Raw genomic sequence first — 18,919 nt, 5'->3', positions numbered from 1 at the left:
AAAAAAAAAAAAAAAGAAAGAAAGAAAGAAAGAAAAGAAAAGAAAAGAAAAGAAAAGAAAAGAAAAGAAAAGAAAAGAAAAAGCCAAAAGCACAAAAAGAAAAAAAAGTTACATGGGAAAAAAAAAAAGACAAAGCTCTGACAGACGGCTCAGCAGCTATGTACTGTATGTACACACTGTAGGCGGCAGGCGGCTTGGACTTAACGTGCTGTGTGGGAGAGTAAAAGAAAGGCATGCATCACCACACCTGGCTCAGGCAGCAACTTTCTAAGAAAGAATATTTTGTTTTCTCTAAAAAGTTAGGATGACATGCTACTCATAACACCGAAAGATAAAATTCTTAGGTGTGCCTGTACAACCTCAAAGATAAGATAGATACTGCCTGAAAATTAGGACACCAAATCTCCAAACTCTCTCTAAATTAATTACCCTGGATAATAACCTTATCTTCCGAATTCTTTTCCAATATGAAGAATAGCAGATGCTCAGTTAGATTCCATTAGTCAAAGGATCTCCTTCAAATCCTGAACAGGTTTGAAGGAACTGAAGGTCTCAGGAATTATAAAGCACTCATTAGCAAGATGTTACTGTGATAAACCTCAAAACAACTGATTTAAGAACAGATCATGAATGACTTAATTTATCTGACTTGGTCTCCCTTAGGCATCGCCATCCCAGTCCCTATTAAAGGAATAGAGACTGATGTGATTAACGCACACAACATCACCTGTGAGCTGACAAAGGACCGCTTTGGCAGTTTTATGGTCTTTGGGTCGATGGCTGCTTTCTTTGCACCTCTCGCCATCATGATAGTCACTTACTTTCTCACCATTCATACTTTACGGAAGAAAGCTTACTTGGTCAAAAATAAGCCACCTCAACGCCTAACACGGTGGACTGTGCCCACAGTTTTCCTAAGGGAAGACTCATCCTTTTCATCACCAGAAAAGGTGGCAATGCTGGATGGGTCTCCCAAGGATAAAATTCTACCTAACTCAAGTGATGAGACACTTATGCGAAGAATGTCCTCAGTTGGAAAAAAATCAGCCCAAACCATTTCTAATGAACAGAGAGCCTCAAAGGTCCTTGGAATTGTGTTTTTCCTCTTTCTGCTTATGTGGTGCCCCTTTTTTATTACAAACATAACTTTAGCTCTGTGTGATTCCTGCAATCAGACCACTCTCAAAACGCTCCTGGAGATATTTGTGTGGATAGGCTATGTTTCCTCGGGAGTGAATCCTCTGATCTATACACTCTTCAATAAGACATTTCGGGAAGCATTTGGCAGGTACATCACCTGCAATTACCAAGCCACAAAGTCAGTAAAAGCACTTAGGAAGTGTTCCAGTACACTCTGTTTTGGGAATTCAATGGTAGAAAACTCTAAATTTTTCACAATACATGGAATTCGAAATGGGCTCAACCCTGCCATGTACCAGAGCCCAATGAGGCTCCGAGGTTCAACCATTCAGTCCTCATCAATCATTCTCCTTGATACCCTTCTCACTGAAAACGATGGTGACAAAGCGGAAGAGCAAGTCAGCTACATATAGCAGAACGGGCTGCCCTCATCTGACTGAGAGAGGTGATGAGCAGGATGCACACGCACCATGGAAAAGGCACAGAGTGAATGAAAACCCTTCCCTCTCCCTCACCACGGCTGTCCAGCTACCTTAGCTAAACAATCTCAAAGCACTGGTAAAGCAGTTCTGTATGGCTTCAAACAAAAGCAATCCCTACTCTGGTTTTCAAATACAATTAAATAAGTTGATAAATTTCAGTATTTTAAAAAAATGAATGTCAACAAATTTTTAAGTTTCTAATTGTGTGTAAAGAAAATTGTGCTAAGAAAGAAATAAAATGAAACAAAAAATGTTAACTCTCTACGTTTTTAAAAGCACAAGGCACCAAGAGCAATGACAAGACGAAGAGACAAAAGCAAAGACTACAACCAGGATCCTAGGCCAGGGGATGGTTCAGTGCTCACCACACAGGAATAAGGAGCTGGTGTGGTCCCCTGCACCCACATAAAGAGCTGGATGTAGTGTTGCCTGCCTGGGATCTACTGCTGGGAGGCAGAGACAGGAGGATCCCTGAGCTTGGTGGTCAGGTCATCTTACTGATCCAGTGAGCTCTAGATTCAGTTTGACACCCCAATGCAAACTCAGAAAAACCTGCTGCATACTGAATCCTCCTCTCCCCACAAATACACATGTAAAACCCTAAAACCAAATCAAACAACAAAAAACCCATCGATCAAATTTGTCTGTAAGAGAAGAATGACTTTAATGGTGATATAGTTAACATAGTCATGATTTTCCTCAGGAAGCTATGTTGACAGAAGCGATGGGGAGGACAGCAGTTAGATTCAGGCAATGTAACAGAGCTTAGAAGCGTAACTGTTAACAGGCATCTGATGAGCAGAGGCAGGTCCCCAAAAGAGGCGGAGGAGGGTACTTGAACCGAGTTATATTCCTTAAAGGCATGGATCAACATGCTGAAATGGGAACTGTGGAACCTCAATTCAGAGGCCTGAACAGTATGAGATCTCACAAACACAGGCTACCTCTGCCTCATTTTTACTGTATGTTATTTCATCTTGCATTGATTGATACAGGTGGAAACGAGCCAACCTGTACTGGACAGCTGATTAAATTTAGAAATGATATTCAGTTTAACCTCACCTCAATCTTTGCACCTACATTTTATGCCATTCTTTAACTTATTTATTCATGTATTTATGTATGTATGTATGTATTTATTTATTTACCATTTAAGTGCACTGTAGCTGTGTTCAGACGCACCAGAAGAGGGCGTTCCATATCAATTCGGATGGTTGTGAGCCACCATGTGGTTGCTGGGATTTGAACTCAGGACCTTCAGAAGAGCAATCAGAGCTCTTTCTCGCTGAACCATCTCTCCAGCCCTTTTGTGCCATTCTTCTTCTTCTTCTTCTTTTTTTTGGTTTTTTCAAGACAGGGTTTCTCTGTGTAGCCCTGGCTGTCCTAGAACTCACTTTGTAGACCAGGCTGGCCTCAAACTCAGAAATCCGCCTGCCTCTGCCTCCCAAGTGCTGGGATTAAAGGCGTGTGCCACCACCGCCCAGCTTTTTTTCTTCTTTTAAATTTTATTTATTTATTTATTTTTCTTTTCTTTTGTGCCATTCTTAACAGGGATTAGTAAATAGTAGTCAATTCTATTGGCTGTTGATGTATCCATTCAATGCTATTTACACAAATGGTAAACAAATTTAGGCAGGAGGAAGTGGTAATAAAGATAAGCCCATATCTTAGCTTTGCCATTTCAAGCTGACATGAATTTATACTTTGTTCTCCTCTGTCCCTGAGCCCTTATAGGCAATTGAGTTTAGGATGCTTATGTTATGAAATGTATAAGCTATGGAAAATCTTGGTATAAGTAAACTAGACATATTCCTCTAGTGGTAGAATCTTTTCCTAAAACATGGATGTAATGCACAGACCCCAACATATTACATATATGCATTGGCTCTGTATCATCTGCCAGCCAAAGTATACCTCATTTAATCCATTTATCATTAAAACATTAGGCATTTCCCCCTAGTGGTCTCAATGCTTTCAATAGAATAAGGATGTGTTAGTTTAGTTAAAAAAAATAAAATTATTTGTATTATCCCATCCCCCAAAAAGAATAAAAGAAACAAAAGCCAGACACAGAAAAACTGTTCTTCTTCTTTGGTTTGAGGTTATAATCTGATGAGTCTGTTATATGCTAAGATTTATATTCTTATCATGGCAAACATATCTTTCTCCCTTTCTGATGCTTCAGATCAAACCCAGGGACTCATCAATGTCTTCTAACTGAGCCCCTCCCTAAGTCCCATCCCTAAGGAGACTTGTCAGACATCACACTGATAATATTCAAAACTCTATACTGTACTTTATGCACCAGGAAACACGTACAACTGTTTCATTTTATAAGTTCTAAACATATAGTTATCAGTAATACTTCCAAATACCCAACATGCTCGATACTGTTCACAGATTTCTATTACCGCTCAAAAATATATGCATGCCTACAAAAATAATTCCAGAACCCATAAACTAGCTTCATTATTACTTAAACAGAATCCTCAACCTTGTCTATAGCTAATGAGATCATTTTAGCATTTCTAGACTAGATTACTGATTGAAATATAACATTAATATCAACTATTTTAAAAAAAGGGAGCTGGATGGTGGTGGCGCATGCCTTTAATCCCAGCACTTGGGAGGCAGAGGCAGGCGGATTTCTGAGTTCAAGGTCAGCCTGGTCTACAAAAGTGAATTCCAGGACAGCCAGGGCTATACAGAGAAACCCTGTCTCAACACACCCCCTTCCAAAAGAAAGGGACAAATTTCAAATTTTTACCACTAGAATTTAACAGTAACTTCTATTTTATGAATACTTTAAAGAAATTTATAATTTGATGGGCCAGAGAGATTATTCAGTGATTAAGGGCACTAGACAATCTTACAGGTTTGATTGCCAGCACTCACACGGTAGCTTACGACTCTAACTCCAGTTCCAAGGGATCCGGTGGTAATAACAAAGTAGTATGCAGATGTACACACAGGCAAAATATCACACACATTAAAAGAAAAAAAAGGGCCCCTCAATAGATGTAGTCATAGTTGGCCTTAAACTTATGATCCTTCTGAGGCTGGGATTACAGGCATGTACTGCCAAGGTGTCTGTCACCTCTCCTAAACCTGTGTTTGTTTGTGATTTTGTCTTCTGATAGTGCTGAGAATCAAGCTCAGGGTCTTGCAGACGGTAGAAGACTGCACTACCATGGAGCCACATCATAAGTCCTGTTTTTATTACTGATTCTAACCATTATAAAGAAATTAATGGCCTACAGAGCTGGAGAAAGAATAAAAATAGCACAACCACATGATCTAGCTTGTGAATAAAGAGAAAACTTCAGATGAGAACTTTACAGAAAGATAATTTCATTTAAGAAAAAAATGAATAAATGTTTTTGGTATTTATGTCCAATAAGCAGTATCTAAAATGTTTTTTAAAAATCAGTAAGTGAGGGGGCTGGTGAGATGGCTCAGTGGGTAAGAGCACCCGACTGCTCTTCCGAAGGTCNGGAGTTCAAATCCCAGCANCCACATGGTGGCTCATAACCATCNNTAACAAGATCTGACNCNCTCTTCTGGAGTGTCTGAAGACAGCTACAGTGTACTTACATATAATAAATAAATAAATCTTAAAAAAANAAAAATAAAATAAATCTAAAAAAAAAAATCAATAAGTAACAAATTTTTAGCTAAATGACTGCAGGGTCATCTAAAGAGTGATGTTTAGAGACTAGAGTACATGCCTGTAATCCTAGTACTTGGGAGGCTGAGGCAGCATGACTATGAGTTTAAAGCTATCTTGGGTCACAAAATCACAATGAGTTATAAGCCAACCCGGAGCAAGAACCTGTCTCAAAAGCCAAAACGTGATTCTACTGGGAAAATGGAAATGAATGGAAATGACAAAATGAGGATTCTGGAAGGATGGTTCAGCAGCTAAGAGCATTGGTGCTTTGCAGAAGACTTAGGCAGGCTCCATTTCCAGCAATCACAACAGTAGCTCACAACTGCCTGTAAGTACAGATCCAGGGATTTGATGTCTGTTTCTAGTCTTGTTGGGCACTGCATGCATGTGATGTATATACATACATGTAGGTAAAAGACTTATACACATAATTTAAAAAAACAAATCATACACTTGAAAGCAAATGTCATATAGGAAAACACATAGGAATTTAGATAACAGGACACATACTTCTCAAGTGTTAAGGGCAACAAGGAAGTTTGAGAATACAATATTCTGCTAGAGCCTCTTCAAGGAAGACAGAGCTCTGAGAAGCACATGGCAGAGAAAGTTGGATTTATCTATCTCAGACTGTCAGGAATCTAAGGCTCCTCCTCATTTAGATCCACAGCAATGGGAACTTTGCTAACTGCTGTGAAACTTGATAACCTTAGCTTAAATATATATATATATAATATGGGCCAATGACATGGCTCTGTAGGTAAAGGCACTTTACCGCCAAACCTGACGACTTGATCTCTGGGAACCTACATGATGGAAAGAGAATTGACTCCCACAAGTTTTTCTCTCGCATCCACATGTGCGCTGTGGTACATACATGTCCACATACATACATTCATACACATACAAACAAATGAATGTAACAAAACATTTAAAAAGAACACTTCCTTTCACCTTTAAAAATAAAGGGAGAAAAACTTGAAGAACTTGTTTAACTCTAGTCACTTAAAGTAACTGACCACATTTAACTTTCTTCTTTACACAGATTTTGGTAAGATAGTCTCTCAATAATTCCTAGCGGTCACTTCTTCAAGGACGTATTTTGGAAAACAACTCAAGGACCCTCAGAGGATCATTTGCCCCATGCAGGGTATATACACGCAACCTCAGCTACTTAGGAAGCTGAGGCAGGAGAACCACTTGAGCACAGGACTAGCATGGCTAACACTGCGGCCAGCACAGAACTCATTTGACTCACTTGCACCATCTGAAGGTCATGCTATGAGGAGTTTATTAACAAAAGATGGTTCACAGGTGACATCTGCTGCTGAAACTGGAGATTTAGCACATGTATGAACCACAGGAAATACAGGGGAAAAAAGTTAAAACAAGCATAGGAAAACTGAACAGAAAAACGTATTTTTCTTCTTAACCCACAACATCGTTCAGACACACAGAACTAACCCTATTGTCCTCACTCTGAACTTCGACATGGTCAAGTATTTTAGTTTCTATTTAAGAATCCAAAGACAAACAGAATCCACAGTTAGAAATTATTACCTGAACAAAATGAAGCCAAGTGACTCCACTGCTGCTCTTCTGACATCATCATTGACATCACTTACCTAAGGGGAAATTTAGGGTAATTAGAACACATATTTCATTAATAAGGTGATACAAACTCCCCATCACTATTATAAATTACGTCTTAATAGTATTTCTTCATTATGTCTTTTTCCTTACAAAATATACTATATCTCTTAAGTATATACAGTAAATAAACTTAAGAAATAATGACACAACTGGGTGTGGTGGTGCATACCTTTAATCCCAGAACTCGGGAAGCAGAGGCAAGCGGATTTCTGAGTACAAAGTGAGTTCCAGGACAGCCAGAGCTACACAGAGAAACCCTGTCTTGAAAAACCAAAACTAAAAGAAAAAAAAAAAAAAGAAAAAAGAAAAAAAAAATAATGACACGTAGGTTTTTAAAAGTCTTCCTTGAGGGCTGGAGAGATGGCTCAGCGGTTAAGAGCACTGATTGCTCTTCCAGAGGTCCTGAGTTCAAATACCATTAACCACATGGTGGTTCACAACCATCTGTAACGAGATCTGATGCCCTCCTCTGGTGTGTCTGAAGACAGCTACAGTATATATATGTGTGTGTGTGTGTGTGTGTGTATAAAATTAAAAAAAAAAAAGTCTTTCCTGGCACACCGTTAATCCCAGCATTAGGAAAGCAGAGGGAGGTGCATCTCTGTGAACTTGAGGTAAATATTATCTACATATGAAGTTCAAGACTAGCCAGGGTTGCCAGGGTTACATAGTGAGATCCTGCCTCAAGAAATAAAAACAACAACAAAACCCTCCTTTCCTTAACTTAGGGGAAAAAAAATCTTAGAGTTCTACTTTGAAGCTTCTTAGATGCCTTTGTAGCATGGTGAAATTTAGGGTTCAGAACTACTTAAGAATAATTCAGTTGTAGCTTTTACAAGTTATAAGGGTTACAAGGAATATCAAGCATTTCTTCAATGTTGTTTCCATACAATATGCTCTAAGATGAAGAAAAACACAAATGGTTACAATATAACGCATACTATGCTGACTGTGGTGGTTTGAGTGAAAATGGTCCCCATAGGCTCATAGGGAGTGGTGGCACTACTGGGAAGTGTGACTTTATTGGAGTAGATGTGGCCTTGTCAGAGGAAGTATGTCACTGGGGTTGGACTTTGGGGTTTGAGAAGACCAAGTCAGGTGCAGTGTCACTCTTTCTCAACGCTGCCTGCAAAAGAGGACTCTGAGCTCCCTCTCCAGCACCATGTCTGCCTGGATGCTGCCATGCTTCCTGCCATGATGATAATGGACTGACCCTCTGAAACTGTAAGCCAGCCACAATTAAATGCTTTCCCTTATAAGAGTTCTTGTTGCCATGATGTCTCTTTATAGCAATAAAACCCTAACTAAAACAATGACCATGCACAAACTCTAATCAATAATGTGAGACAAGTGTGTCTCTTTAAAGAAGAGGTAAGCATCAATTTCAAACCTTTCTACATTGGAAGTGATATCATTTTTCCTTTTCCCATTGTGACAGGAATTCACTAAGTTATATGTGGAACGAAAACTACTTGAACTGGCAACATTATTCTCAATAAGCTATGAAATCGAAAAGACTGAAAAAATGGGCATCAGGCTTTCTGTGCAGAAGATCTCTTGAAATAGACCATGTTCCTGTCAGTGGTACTAAAGCTAATTTCACTGGCTAGAAAACATGGTTTCTTGATTTGCCTATCTTAGGAAGATCAAATATTCTCACTTGATCTTGTCTCTTACAAACAAGAATGCCCTTTGGGGTAGTTTCAGAAATTACACTTGACTGGTTTTGAAGACTATGCATGCTGACATAGTACTGTTCTATTTCATTCTAAAAACCGACTGCTGAATTATGGACTACTGTGTCCAATGACTGAGTATCTGAACTTGAATCCACTGACGATGGTCATACATATGGTGGTCATATATACAATGTATATAACCTATACCTCTTCGTGGTAGTTTGAATAGGTATGCTCCCACAGACTCATGTATTTGAATACTTGGCCCATAGTAGGTGGTATTCTTAGGAAGTGTGGCCTTGTTGGAGGAAGTGTGCCACTGTGGGATGTGGGCTTGGGGTTCTCTGATGCTCAAGCTATGCCAGAATAGTACAGTCTCTCCTTGCTGCCTGCAGATTAAGATGTAGACCTCTAATTCTGAGCTCTGTCTCACCATGCTGGCCTGTATGCTGCCAAGCTTCCCACCATAAAGACAATGGACTAAACCTCTAAAACTGTAAGCCAGCCCCAATTAAATGTTGTCCTTTATAAGAGCTGCTGTGGTGATGGTGACCCTTCAGCAATGAAACCCTAACTAAGACATCTCTACTGTCCACCTGCAAACTTCCCCTTCCCCCTGAAAAAGAATAGAGTACTTACAGCAACATGTAGCAGGCGCCGAATGGCTTTGTTGTTACCAGAGCCACAATAAGCCATGGCTACAGTATACATTCCAGATCTTCTAAGAATTGGGTCCTAAGAAAGAATAATTCCCATTAGGCACTGTGAAACACGCCTGTAGTCCTAACTGCCTGGAGGCTCAGCTGGGAGGTCTGGGTCCAGCTGTTACAGAATAGCCTAGGAAATGCAGTAAAACCCACTCTGAACACAAACATCTCACCCCACCCCACCCCACCCCCAAATAGCAATAAACCAAAATAAACTTATTGAATAATAGACAGGCTCCTTTAATGGAGAAACCATGAAACGTAAAATAATTCATTTGTTATTGATAATGCTCAAAGTGAATGGAAAAAAATGAACCCTCAATAATAAAGAAGGAATTGTTCTTAATTCCTAACAGTCTCTGCAATTACTTCTATCCTGCCTTATATTTTCTGGGAAGTCAAGTCAAGTTACTATCAGTAGACCCAGCTATATGAAATCGACTTTCACTTAGGAAACAAAAAACAAAGAAGACAGGTCCTATTTCCATATTCTTTTCTTTTTCTTATTTTTGGTTTTTCAAGACAGGGTTTTTCTGTGTAGCCCTGGCTGTCCTAGAACTGACTCTGTAAACTAGGCCTCACAGAGATCCCTCTGCCTCTGCCTCTGCCTCCAAAGTGCTGGAATTAAAGGTATAAGCCATGGTCATATTCTAATTCACGTTTTCCTTACCTAATTCTTGAACATGGAACAATGAGTGGAAGAAATTCGGAGTCTGATGGCTGAATGAAATAATCAGTAATTCAACCAATGAACCATAATGTATTAATCACATTACAAAGAAGAGAGTGACTCTGGTTATCTGCTGTATGCAACACCATCACATAAGTAAAAGATATCAGAAAACTGTTACTCAAGTAAGTACAGAGAATGCCAATGTTTTATGATTTAAAAAAAAAAAAAAAAAACCAGTAAAACAAGCATTATACCTTAACCTTATTAAAGGAGTATTAAGCCGGGCAGTGGTGGTACATACCTTTATTCCCAGCACTCAGGAGATAGAGGCAACCAGATCTTTGTGAGTTTGAGACTAGCCTAGTCTACAGAGCAAGTTCCCAGAAGCCAGGGATACACAGAGAAACCCTGACTCATGCTTAAAGCATGCCTTTAATCCTAGCAACTGGGAGGCAGGGACAGGTGGATTTGTGAGGTGGAGGCCAGCCTGGTCTACAAAGCAAGTACCAGGACAGCTAGGTATGTTACAGAGAAAACTTGTCTCAAAATCTGGAAAAACCAACCAACCAACCAACCAACCCTAACTTGGGGAGTGCAGGGTGAAGCAGACAACTATTTAAGCATTCAAAAATATTATAAAATGTAGAATGCAGGGGAGAAAACAAATAGAATCTCACCTTATCACGACAGAGAGACTCAATGAGAGCATCGGCCTCCTCCATCCTCCCATACATCACTAATGCAATGCCAACTGCCAGACCGCGCAGAATCTTCTCGTGTTGAGTCTCTTGTGCATAGCCAACCATATCCTCAATCGCCTGGGCATTTTTAGAACCTAACATAACCAAACCTAAGGCTAGGCCAGCTGCCTCCCCTGGAGTAAAGAGTAAAATAATGAACAACAGCAATGTGTAAAGACATCCAATTGAAAGTGGCACCTATTTGCATCAGTTGTCAAAATAACTATTAGCCTTCTGAGAGGAACTAACATTTTTTACGATTTATTTTATGTGTGAGTACTTTGCCTATATGTGTGTATGTGCAATCACAGATGTGCCTGGTGTCTGCAAAGCCAAAAGAGGATGGTAAATTTCTTAGAACTAGAGTTACGAGTAGTCGTAAGCCACCACATGGGTGTTGGGAACCAAACCCAGGTCTTCTGTAAGAGCAACAAGTGTTTTTAACTTCTGATCTATGTCCACGGCCCTTGCCACACTTAAAAAAGTACTTTTTATTATTTATTTATTTTATGTATGTATGTATGCATGTATGTGTGTATGTGTGTGTCTGTACACATGCATGTCCAAGAAGGTCAGAGGGAGTTGGATACTCTGGTATTACAAGCTGGTATTACAAGCAGTTTTGAGCTGCCTAATGTACATGTTGGGAATAAGAACATGGGCTTTTAACTGCTGAGCCATCTCTCCCCAACAATTTTTAAAGAGAGAGACAATGTATGTGGAAGTACATCCATATATTTATAGCAATTTTCCTTTTAAATCTTGACAGTATTCCCCATCAATCTTGTAATAAAGTCAAAAGACATTATGCTAATTAAAAAAATAAAATGATCACCAAGCACCATAGAATATCCTCAGGACACATAGAGTTCTGTTTAATAACTTCCTATCTGCACAAGTAACTGCTACCAGTGCACTCTGTACACACTCCTTAGAAAGCCTACATAACAAAACAAAACAAGATAAACCCACTAAATGGAGCGAATTCTGCTCCCTCTTTAACAAGAGAGAACTTTGATTTTAAGGACAACAACTAGCTAGCTTTTCTATCCTGTAATGCCAACTGCAAGACTAGGTAAGAATTTTCTCATCTTGAGTTTTTAAAAAACTCCTTTAAAGGAGACTATAAAAAGGCATGTAAAAGCATGACAAGTACATTAATCACAAAGTTCACCATTTCCAGTAACAAGGGCTTACCTGTCACAGCATCATCCTGATATAGGTTTGTTTTCAGCAAATCATACACATCTTGACGTGCAGTTCCCATTGCAGCCAAACCAAGGCCCAGGCTGCCTCCATGTCTAACAATCTAGGGCAAAAAGCATTGGTTCCAGTAATCCAGAACACAGGACTTAAAATCCAAACTTTAATTCTAAAGAACACGTGTGCCAGGCGGTGGTGATGCATGCCTTTAATCCCAGCACTGGGAAGGCAGAGGCAGGTGGATTTCTGAGGCCAGCCTGGTCTACAGAGTGAGTTCCAGGACAGCCAGGACTACACAGAGAAACCCTGTCTCGAAAAAAAAAAAAAAAAAACAAAAACAAAAAAACACGTGTACACACATCCACCCCACAACCCCCACCTCAGCTAGGCTGGTTTAAACTCACTGTGTAGCTAAGGGTGATCTTAAACTGTTAGATCCAACCTCTATTTCAGAGGGTGTCTCAGTAAGAAAGATTAGATAACCAGGTGCCCTGTGGTAACAGAGGCAATTGTATTTATGATGTCTGTTGGCATAAACAGTGACTTGAAAAGTATGTGAGAGAAAAGACGATGGTCAGGGTGTACCTCCGTTACTTTACATGAGGAAGACTGAACAATACTAAGAGGCAAATACCAGTAAAGGATCAGGAGGCCGGGTAGGTGAAAGCTGCAGATGTCTGTGGGCTTAGGAGGAAGAGGCAGTACAGACGAAGAAGCCAGAATGAAAAGGAGAAAGCACCTACTGTGGCTGTGAAGTAGGAGAGAAGGGGGTGAGAGCACAAGGTTGGTCTTCATGTGAAGAAGGTGGCTTTGGAGGTTGTCCATTTTGAGTGTACAGCTCACTCTTACTGATGGCGGCACTCTAGATTGCGCTGGGAGTTCTTCCTCCACTGGCTGACCTTGGTGGAACTGTCATTTAAGAAGTTCCCACCTTGCTCTAACTGAAGTGTGGGCGCAACTAAAGCCAGCGCAGTAGGGTGCCCCACCTCTAGAATTGTAATGTCTTCAACTAGAGAAATCTAAAGGACAAAAATGTTTCAAGTTTGTTCAACCCGACAAGTCCTGGGAGAGATAGCCTCCATTAGCTCCTGTTTATATTTAATGCATCACTCAGAATTGCCCAGCTTAGAGTAAAAACATCTTCATTAATTATATAAGATACTTTTGATGAACCCCTTGCTTGAGAAGAGGCTTCTATTACTAGTCTTTTGTTGTTTGCTTTGTGTGTGTGTGTGTGTCCATAAACTATCCAGTAATGGTTTATGCTACTCTGGCTGCCCTGAATTTCCTTTAAAATGGTATAGTTAACCAGGTGTAAAGTAAGGTCAATACAGTGATAACATTCCATGATATTTAAGTAATGCCACTGCATGTTTTTTTTTTTTTAATTTACTCATTTATTCATTCATTCATTCATTCATCCATTCACTCACTCATTCATTCATTCACTACAGGGTTCCTCTGAGTAGCCCTTGATGTCCTGGAACTCACTCTACAGTCCAGTACTCTGGCCTGGAACTCAGAGATCCTCCAGCCTCTGCCTCGTAGGTGCTGGGGTTAAAGGCGTTCGCCATCACCACCACACAGCTGAAACCACTATGCTTCAGACACTTAAAACTGCCTTGTTTGTTTCAGCTGGTCTTAAAGGACTAAGAAGCACAATTTTAAGAGAGGAAAAATGGCTAGTATGTCTGATGACTCAGTGCTGTAATTCCAGCACCCAGGAGGCCGAGGTGGAGAATGTCTGAGCTGGAAGACAGCAAGACCCTATTTCAAGAAAACCAAAACTCAAACAAAAGCAGCATCAACACAAACCCCAAAATTACTATTGAAAGGACTGTTTTTGGTTTACCAAATCCTAAGAAATCTATTCACTGAAATACTGAGCAAATACATAATTTCCTTGATCAGTGATTCTCAATCTCCCTAATCCTGCAATCCACTAATACAGATCCTCATGTTGTGGTGGTCTCTGACTATAAAATTATTTTCATAGCTACCTCATAACTATAATTTTGCTGTTATGAATTATAATGTAAATAACAGATATATAGGATATCTGATATACAACTCCTGCGAAAGAGTCATTTGACTCCCAAAGGGGTGGAGACTCACAGGTTAAGAACCACTGTCCTAGATTCTCAAACAATGGAAATTTGTTTTTTCACCCTAATACTTACATCATTACTGGCATTCTTGAGCTGATTAAGGAGATAGTCGATTATGTCACCACCATGATTGGCATGAATGAGACCCAATGCATAGAGACCGCCCCCTTCCTGATAGGCTGATCCTGGGGACGTGTCCTTAGGAAGGTATGTTGCCATCAACTGTAGTGCTTCCTTCTCATGGCCCTGTGAATTTGAGTCACAAAGAGGTAAGGAAAACATAGAGGAAAGCAGATGCAGCGACTTCTCCAGAGCCCACTTGATGGCTGGGAACAGACATGCTCTCATCTACCAACTCCACCTCTCAAACACCAGACTGTAAGAGACCCAGATAGGCCTGGTTAGGAAATATTGTAACTAGATCAATTTTTTACTTTGATTTACAAATATTTCCCCAAATTAACTTAGACTATACAGCATTTCAATCCAACTGTTAGAAAATGGCTTAGTTCTCACGGGAAGAGGAATTCTACCTTTTACTAAAAAGAAACACTTATTTAGTGCCTTCTTTACTTCACCCTTCCCTATCCCAGGGCTGACCTGATCTGACAACATATACGTGTTGATTAATTACAATAAATTATGCTTCTTAGCACACCCCCCCCCCCATGGATTCCTCTGCAATGGCCCGTCATAATGAATAAAATCTATTACCTTATGAATTACACCCAAGCTGGCAGTTGCAGTAAATTTGGCCCAGTTGGTGGCTCTGGCCAACCATTCCAAGTTATCTCTGTAAAAAAGAAAAGCAACCTGAGCATTACTAATCCCACTTCCCGCCTAAGTAAGCTGTTCCCCTTTTGGAGAAAGAATCCAGCACTGTAGCCCAGACTTGTCTTCAACCAGAGATCCTCCTGCCTTAGCTTCCCAAGCAATGGAATTATAGGCATGTGTTCATATTCTGAAAAAACACTTTTTTTTTTTTTTTTTAAAGACAGGGTTTTTCTGTGTAGCACTGGCTGCCCTGGAATTCAATCTGTAGACCAAGTTAGCCCTGAACTCAAATCTGACTGCCTCTGCCTCCCGAGTGCAGGCTTAAAAGCGTGCACCACCACCACTTGGCTCTTCAGATTCTTAAAATGCAAGACATATAATTCTACTTTAAATAAAAGGAAAATCATGTATCTTTTTCCTTCAAGTTACCTAAAGAACTAATAAAAGTTATTAACTTTACTTTAAAATAAGTAAACATAACAACAATTTATATCTAACAAACAAAACATACTTAAAATTCAAGACTAGTTAAAAGTACAATGAGAAATACTATCAGTGAAATCTTGGTTAAAAATCCATTTAGGGGAGTGGTGCTGAATGAAGAGAGCTCAGCGGCTAAGAGTAGGTACTGTTCTTACAGAGAACTGAAGTTCAGTTTCCAGCACCCAAGTCAGTGGTTCACAACCTCTTGGAAATTCAGCTCCAAGGGATCTGACACCTCTTCTGGCCTACAAATGCAACCATATATACCCTATCCCCAGACATACAGGAATATAGATATTTTAAAAATTGCACCAAGGTAGAATTCTCCAAGCATATTTACCTAAGAAACTGGTCACTGGTAGTACCACAGTGCATGAATGAGTTTGCTATTACAGTTGCTGTATGACATACAGAATTTCGTACTGCATCCTACAAAAACAAATACAGAGACTTCTTTATCACTGGGAAAGTATTTATACATACATATGCTCACATACATTCAGAAGCTCTATTCTGCAGCAAAATCAGAAAACAATTGAAATGAGATTTAAAATATGAATCTTGGGACATCTCTTTATGTAAAGATAAAATAGCTAGTCTGTAAAAATAAGACAAAGTTTTATTTGCAGTATTAATTTAAGATCATGGTCAGACTTATGTTTATTTTATGGGACAGGTTTCATGTCACCCAAAAGGGCTGAACTTGGAGTCTAGGAGCATCACAACGCAGCTCAGTTACAGATCAGAAGTGTGAGTTCAGACCTCCCACTGCCCTCATTTTAAAGAGTCTGACCATCCAGTTACTACTCAGGCACTTCTGTTTCTCCTCAGCATCTTGCCTAAGGTCTCCAAGGTGTTGGGAGTAACTTAAGTAGCAATGCTATACTTTTCTCACCTGCACCTCTGACAGTCACCAAGTTATGTATCAATGTAGGAATGTATTTACAGTACTGGGGATATAACCCAAGGCCTTTTACATTCCAGGCAAACTCTCTACTCCTGAACTACCTCTGGAGCCCTAACATACTTAGAAAATTTTGAATCTGAATCTTCTTGCTATTTGTAATCATGTACTTAAGGTTTCAGAAGGCACTACATATATGTGCATAAATCAAACACTGTTTAGTCACTGAATAGCACATGGCTATAAGAAAAGAGCAAATGTCTCCGGGAAGGCATACTGAGTAAGAAAGTAGAAAGATTTTTCAAATGCTATTTATCTTTTTAACATGAAAACATTTTACTCCTAAGAAAAAGTTTATTTAGTGCACTACAAAGAGATCAGTGGGCTAGCAACAATAATGAGCTAGACCTTGAAAAATACCCTGTTGTGTGTGAGTGTTCATGTGGGAGCATGTGTCACCTCAGGTGTCAGTCCCCAGGAGCTGACCACCTTGCTTTTTGAAACAAATAGGCTATGATGGTGTAGTGGCTATTCCTGGTTGTCAACTTGACTATATTTGAAATGAACTACAATCCAGAATTGGAAGGCTCACCAGTGACCCTAATCTGGAGGCTGGGAGATAGAAGCTTCTGATCTGGATCTTGGTATGGAGATCTTGAGACACAGTGGCTATTGATTCCAGAAGAGGAAGTCAGGGAGATCTCCGAGTTCAAGGTCATCTGGGATTAAAGGTGTGGTGGCACACACCTTTAATCTGGGCTACACCTTCTGCTGGNGACCATATAAGGACATTGGAAGAAGGGAGTCTAGCTCTCGCTCTTTGGCCTTCTTGCCCCGTGGGACTCAGCAACTGCTAGATCCTTGGACTTCCATTTACAGCTACTACTGAACCACTGTTGGGAATTGGACTGTAGACTGTAAGTCATCAATAAATTCCTTTACTATATAGAGAATATCCATAAATTCTGTGACTCTAGAGAACCCTGACTAATACAGATGGTTAGCTGGTGAGCCCCAGGGATTTGCCTGACTCCCCAATACCAGTATTACAAACATGCACTATGACACCCACCAATTTTTTTGTGGATTCTGGGAACTGAACTCATGTCTTTGTGTTTGCAAAACAAGCACTTCACCAGCTGAGCTATTGTTCTGGCCCTTTAGAACTAAACATGCAATCACACCTGTTCAAAAATTAAAATGTTTGGATCAATATCTCAATAAACATAACAACGAAGTCAGAGTCTGCTCAAGACTCATGGCAGAGTGGGAACTATATTAATGTCTTGACTGTACTATCATGTTCAACTGTTAAGATAAAAATGCAGAGACACACTCACACATGCTGAGCAGATGTTCTTACACGGAGCTCAGCCACACTCATTGTTAGTTCTACACAACCTTTAACAACTTCTTGATTATAGGCATAAAGCAAAGCCTCAGGGGTCTGAGAGGACGCCCCATCACAGAGCATTACAGAGTCTCAGGGATATGAGAGGATACCCCATTACAGAGCACTAGAGTACTACAGAGCACTACAGAGCATCACAGAGCACTACAGAGCATCACAGAGCACTACAGAGCACCAGAGAGCACTACAGAGCATCACAGAGCACTACAGAGCATCACAGAGCACTAGAGAGCATCACAGAGCACTAGAGAGCATCACAGAGCACCACAGAGCATCACAGAGCACCACAGAGCACTATAGAGCACCACAGAGCATCACAGAGCACTTTCTACCTTTGTGTTTTTCAGGATCATGAGGTCGGTGTTATTGTTTCGTATTAGGAACTGCAGGTGTAATTCAATAGCCATTTCACCACTTAAAATCTTAATCATTTTCAGTGTCTGCTCCTTGGGCTCTGGACTCTGGCAAAACAAAAAGGAATAAAAATATTAATATTAATAAAGATCACTATGCCATTTTTATTTCATCAGTCTTAAACCAATGAAAGCAATCACATTCACATGCACACACACTTGCATACTCACAATGCACAACATATAACACACACTCTCTCATACATACACATATTTCCTCATATTTCAATGACAGGATCCAAAAAATTCAACTATCATTGTTTGGAAAAAACAATATCCTTTATTTCATTTCACTGAGATAGACTACAAGTTCAAGAGAAGAATTTATTCCAAGGTAGCTTTTTAAACCTTTTTAATTTATTTTATGATTTTTTTTTAATATGTATATGTGAGAATGTATACCATGTATGTGCAGGTATCAGAAGAAAGCATCAGGTTTCCCAAAGATGAGTTACAGATGGATGGGAGACTTCTAACATGGGTCATAGGAACCCAACTAAGGTCTTCTGAAAGCAACAGTTTTAGCTGCCGAGCTACCTCGCAGGCCCCATGGTAGCTTGCATTTACTTTATCTGTGTGGGTGCTTGCCTTTATGGATTGGCTGGGCACCATTTCCATGCCTGGTACCCAGAGGCCAGAAGGATATTGGAATAGTATGCCCTGGAACTGGAATTTCAGATCGCTGTGAACCACAATGTAAGTGCTAAAATTAAATCTGGATCTTCTGGATGAATTCTCACAGAAAATCCATTTCTATAAAACGACGGGCATCACAAAACAAAAAAACCAAAACTTTCAAAAACTAAAGTGTGTGTGTATATATATATATATATATATATATATATATATATATATATATATATATATATATATATATAT

The 18,919-nt window shown here is 39.7% G+C and overlaps 2 protein-coding genes across 2 annotated transcripts in view; one reads left to right on the top strand and one right to left on the bottom strand.

The window, feature by feature from the left end:
* Htr2b (5-hydroxytryptamine receptor 2B) overlaps window positions 1-1,873 on the top strand; it is a 12,124-nt gene extending 10,251 nt beyond the window's left edge. The window contains exon 3 of the mRNA XM_029538313.1: window positions 664-1,873. Coding sequence (XP_029394173.1) covers window positions 664-1,553 — 890 coding nt within the window. The 3' untranslated portion in view covers window positions 1,554-1,873. The remainder of the gene's footprint in view (window positions 1-663) is intronic.
* Psmd1 (proteasome 26S subunit, non-ATPase 1) overlaps window positions 1-18,919 on the bottom strand; it is a 72,252-nt gene that overhangs the window by 36,123 nt on the left and 17,210 nt on the right. The window contains exons 9-16 of the mRNA XM_021197524.2: window positions 17,960-18,088; window positions 15,653-15,741; window positions 14,770-14,848; window positions 14,128-14,301; window positions 11,942-12,053; window positions 10,682-10,878; window positions 9,264-9,359; window positions 6,853-6,917 (exon numbers count right to left, since the gene is read on the bottom strand). Coding sequence (XP_021053183.1) covers window positions 6,853-6,917; window positions 9,264-9,359; window positions 10,682-10,878; window positions 11,942-12,053; window positions 14,128-14,301; window positions 14,770-14,848; window positions 15,653-15,741; window positions 17,960-18,088 — 941 coding nt within the window. The remainder of the gene's footprint in view (window positions 1-6,852; window positions 6,918-9,263; window positions 9,360-10,681; window positions 10,879-11,941; window positions 12,054-14,127; window positions 14,302-14,769; window positions 14,849-15,652; window positions 15,742-17,959; window positions 18,089-18,919) is intronic.

This window comes from Mus pahari, chromosome 5 (assembly GCF_900095145.1).
Source record: "Mus pahari chromosome 5, PAHARI_EIJ_v1.1, whole genome shotgun sequence".
Taxonomy (NCBI): Eukaryota; Metazoa; Chordata; class Mammalia; order Rodentia; family Muridae; genus Mus; species Mus pahari.
Note: the sequence above shows the minus strand (reverse complement) of the source record. Positions and strands in the feature narration are given on the sequence as shown.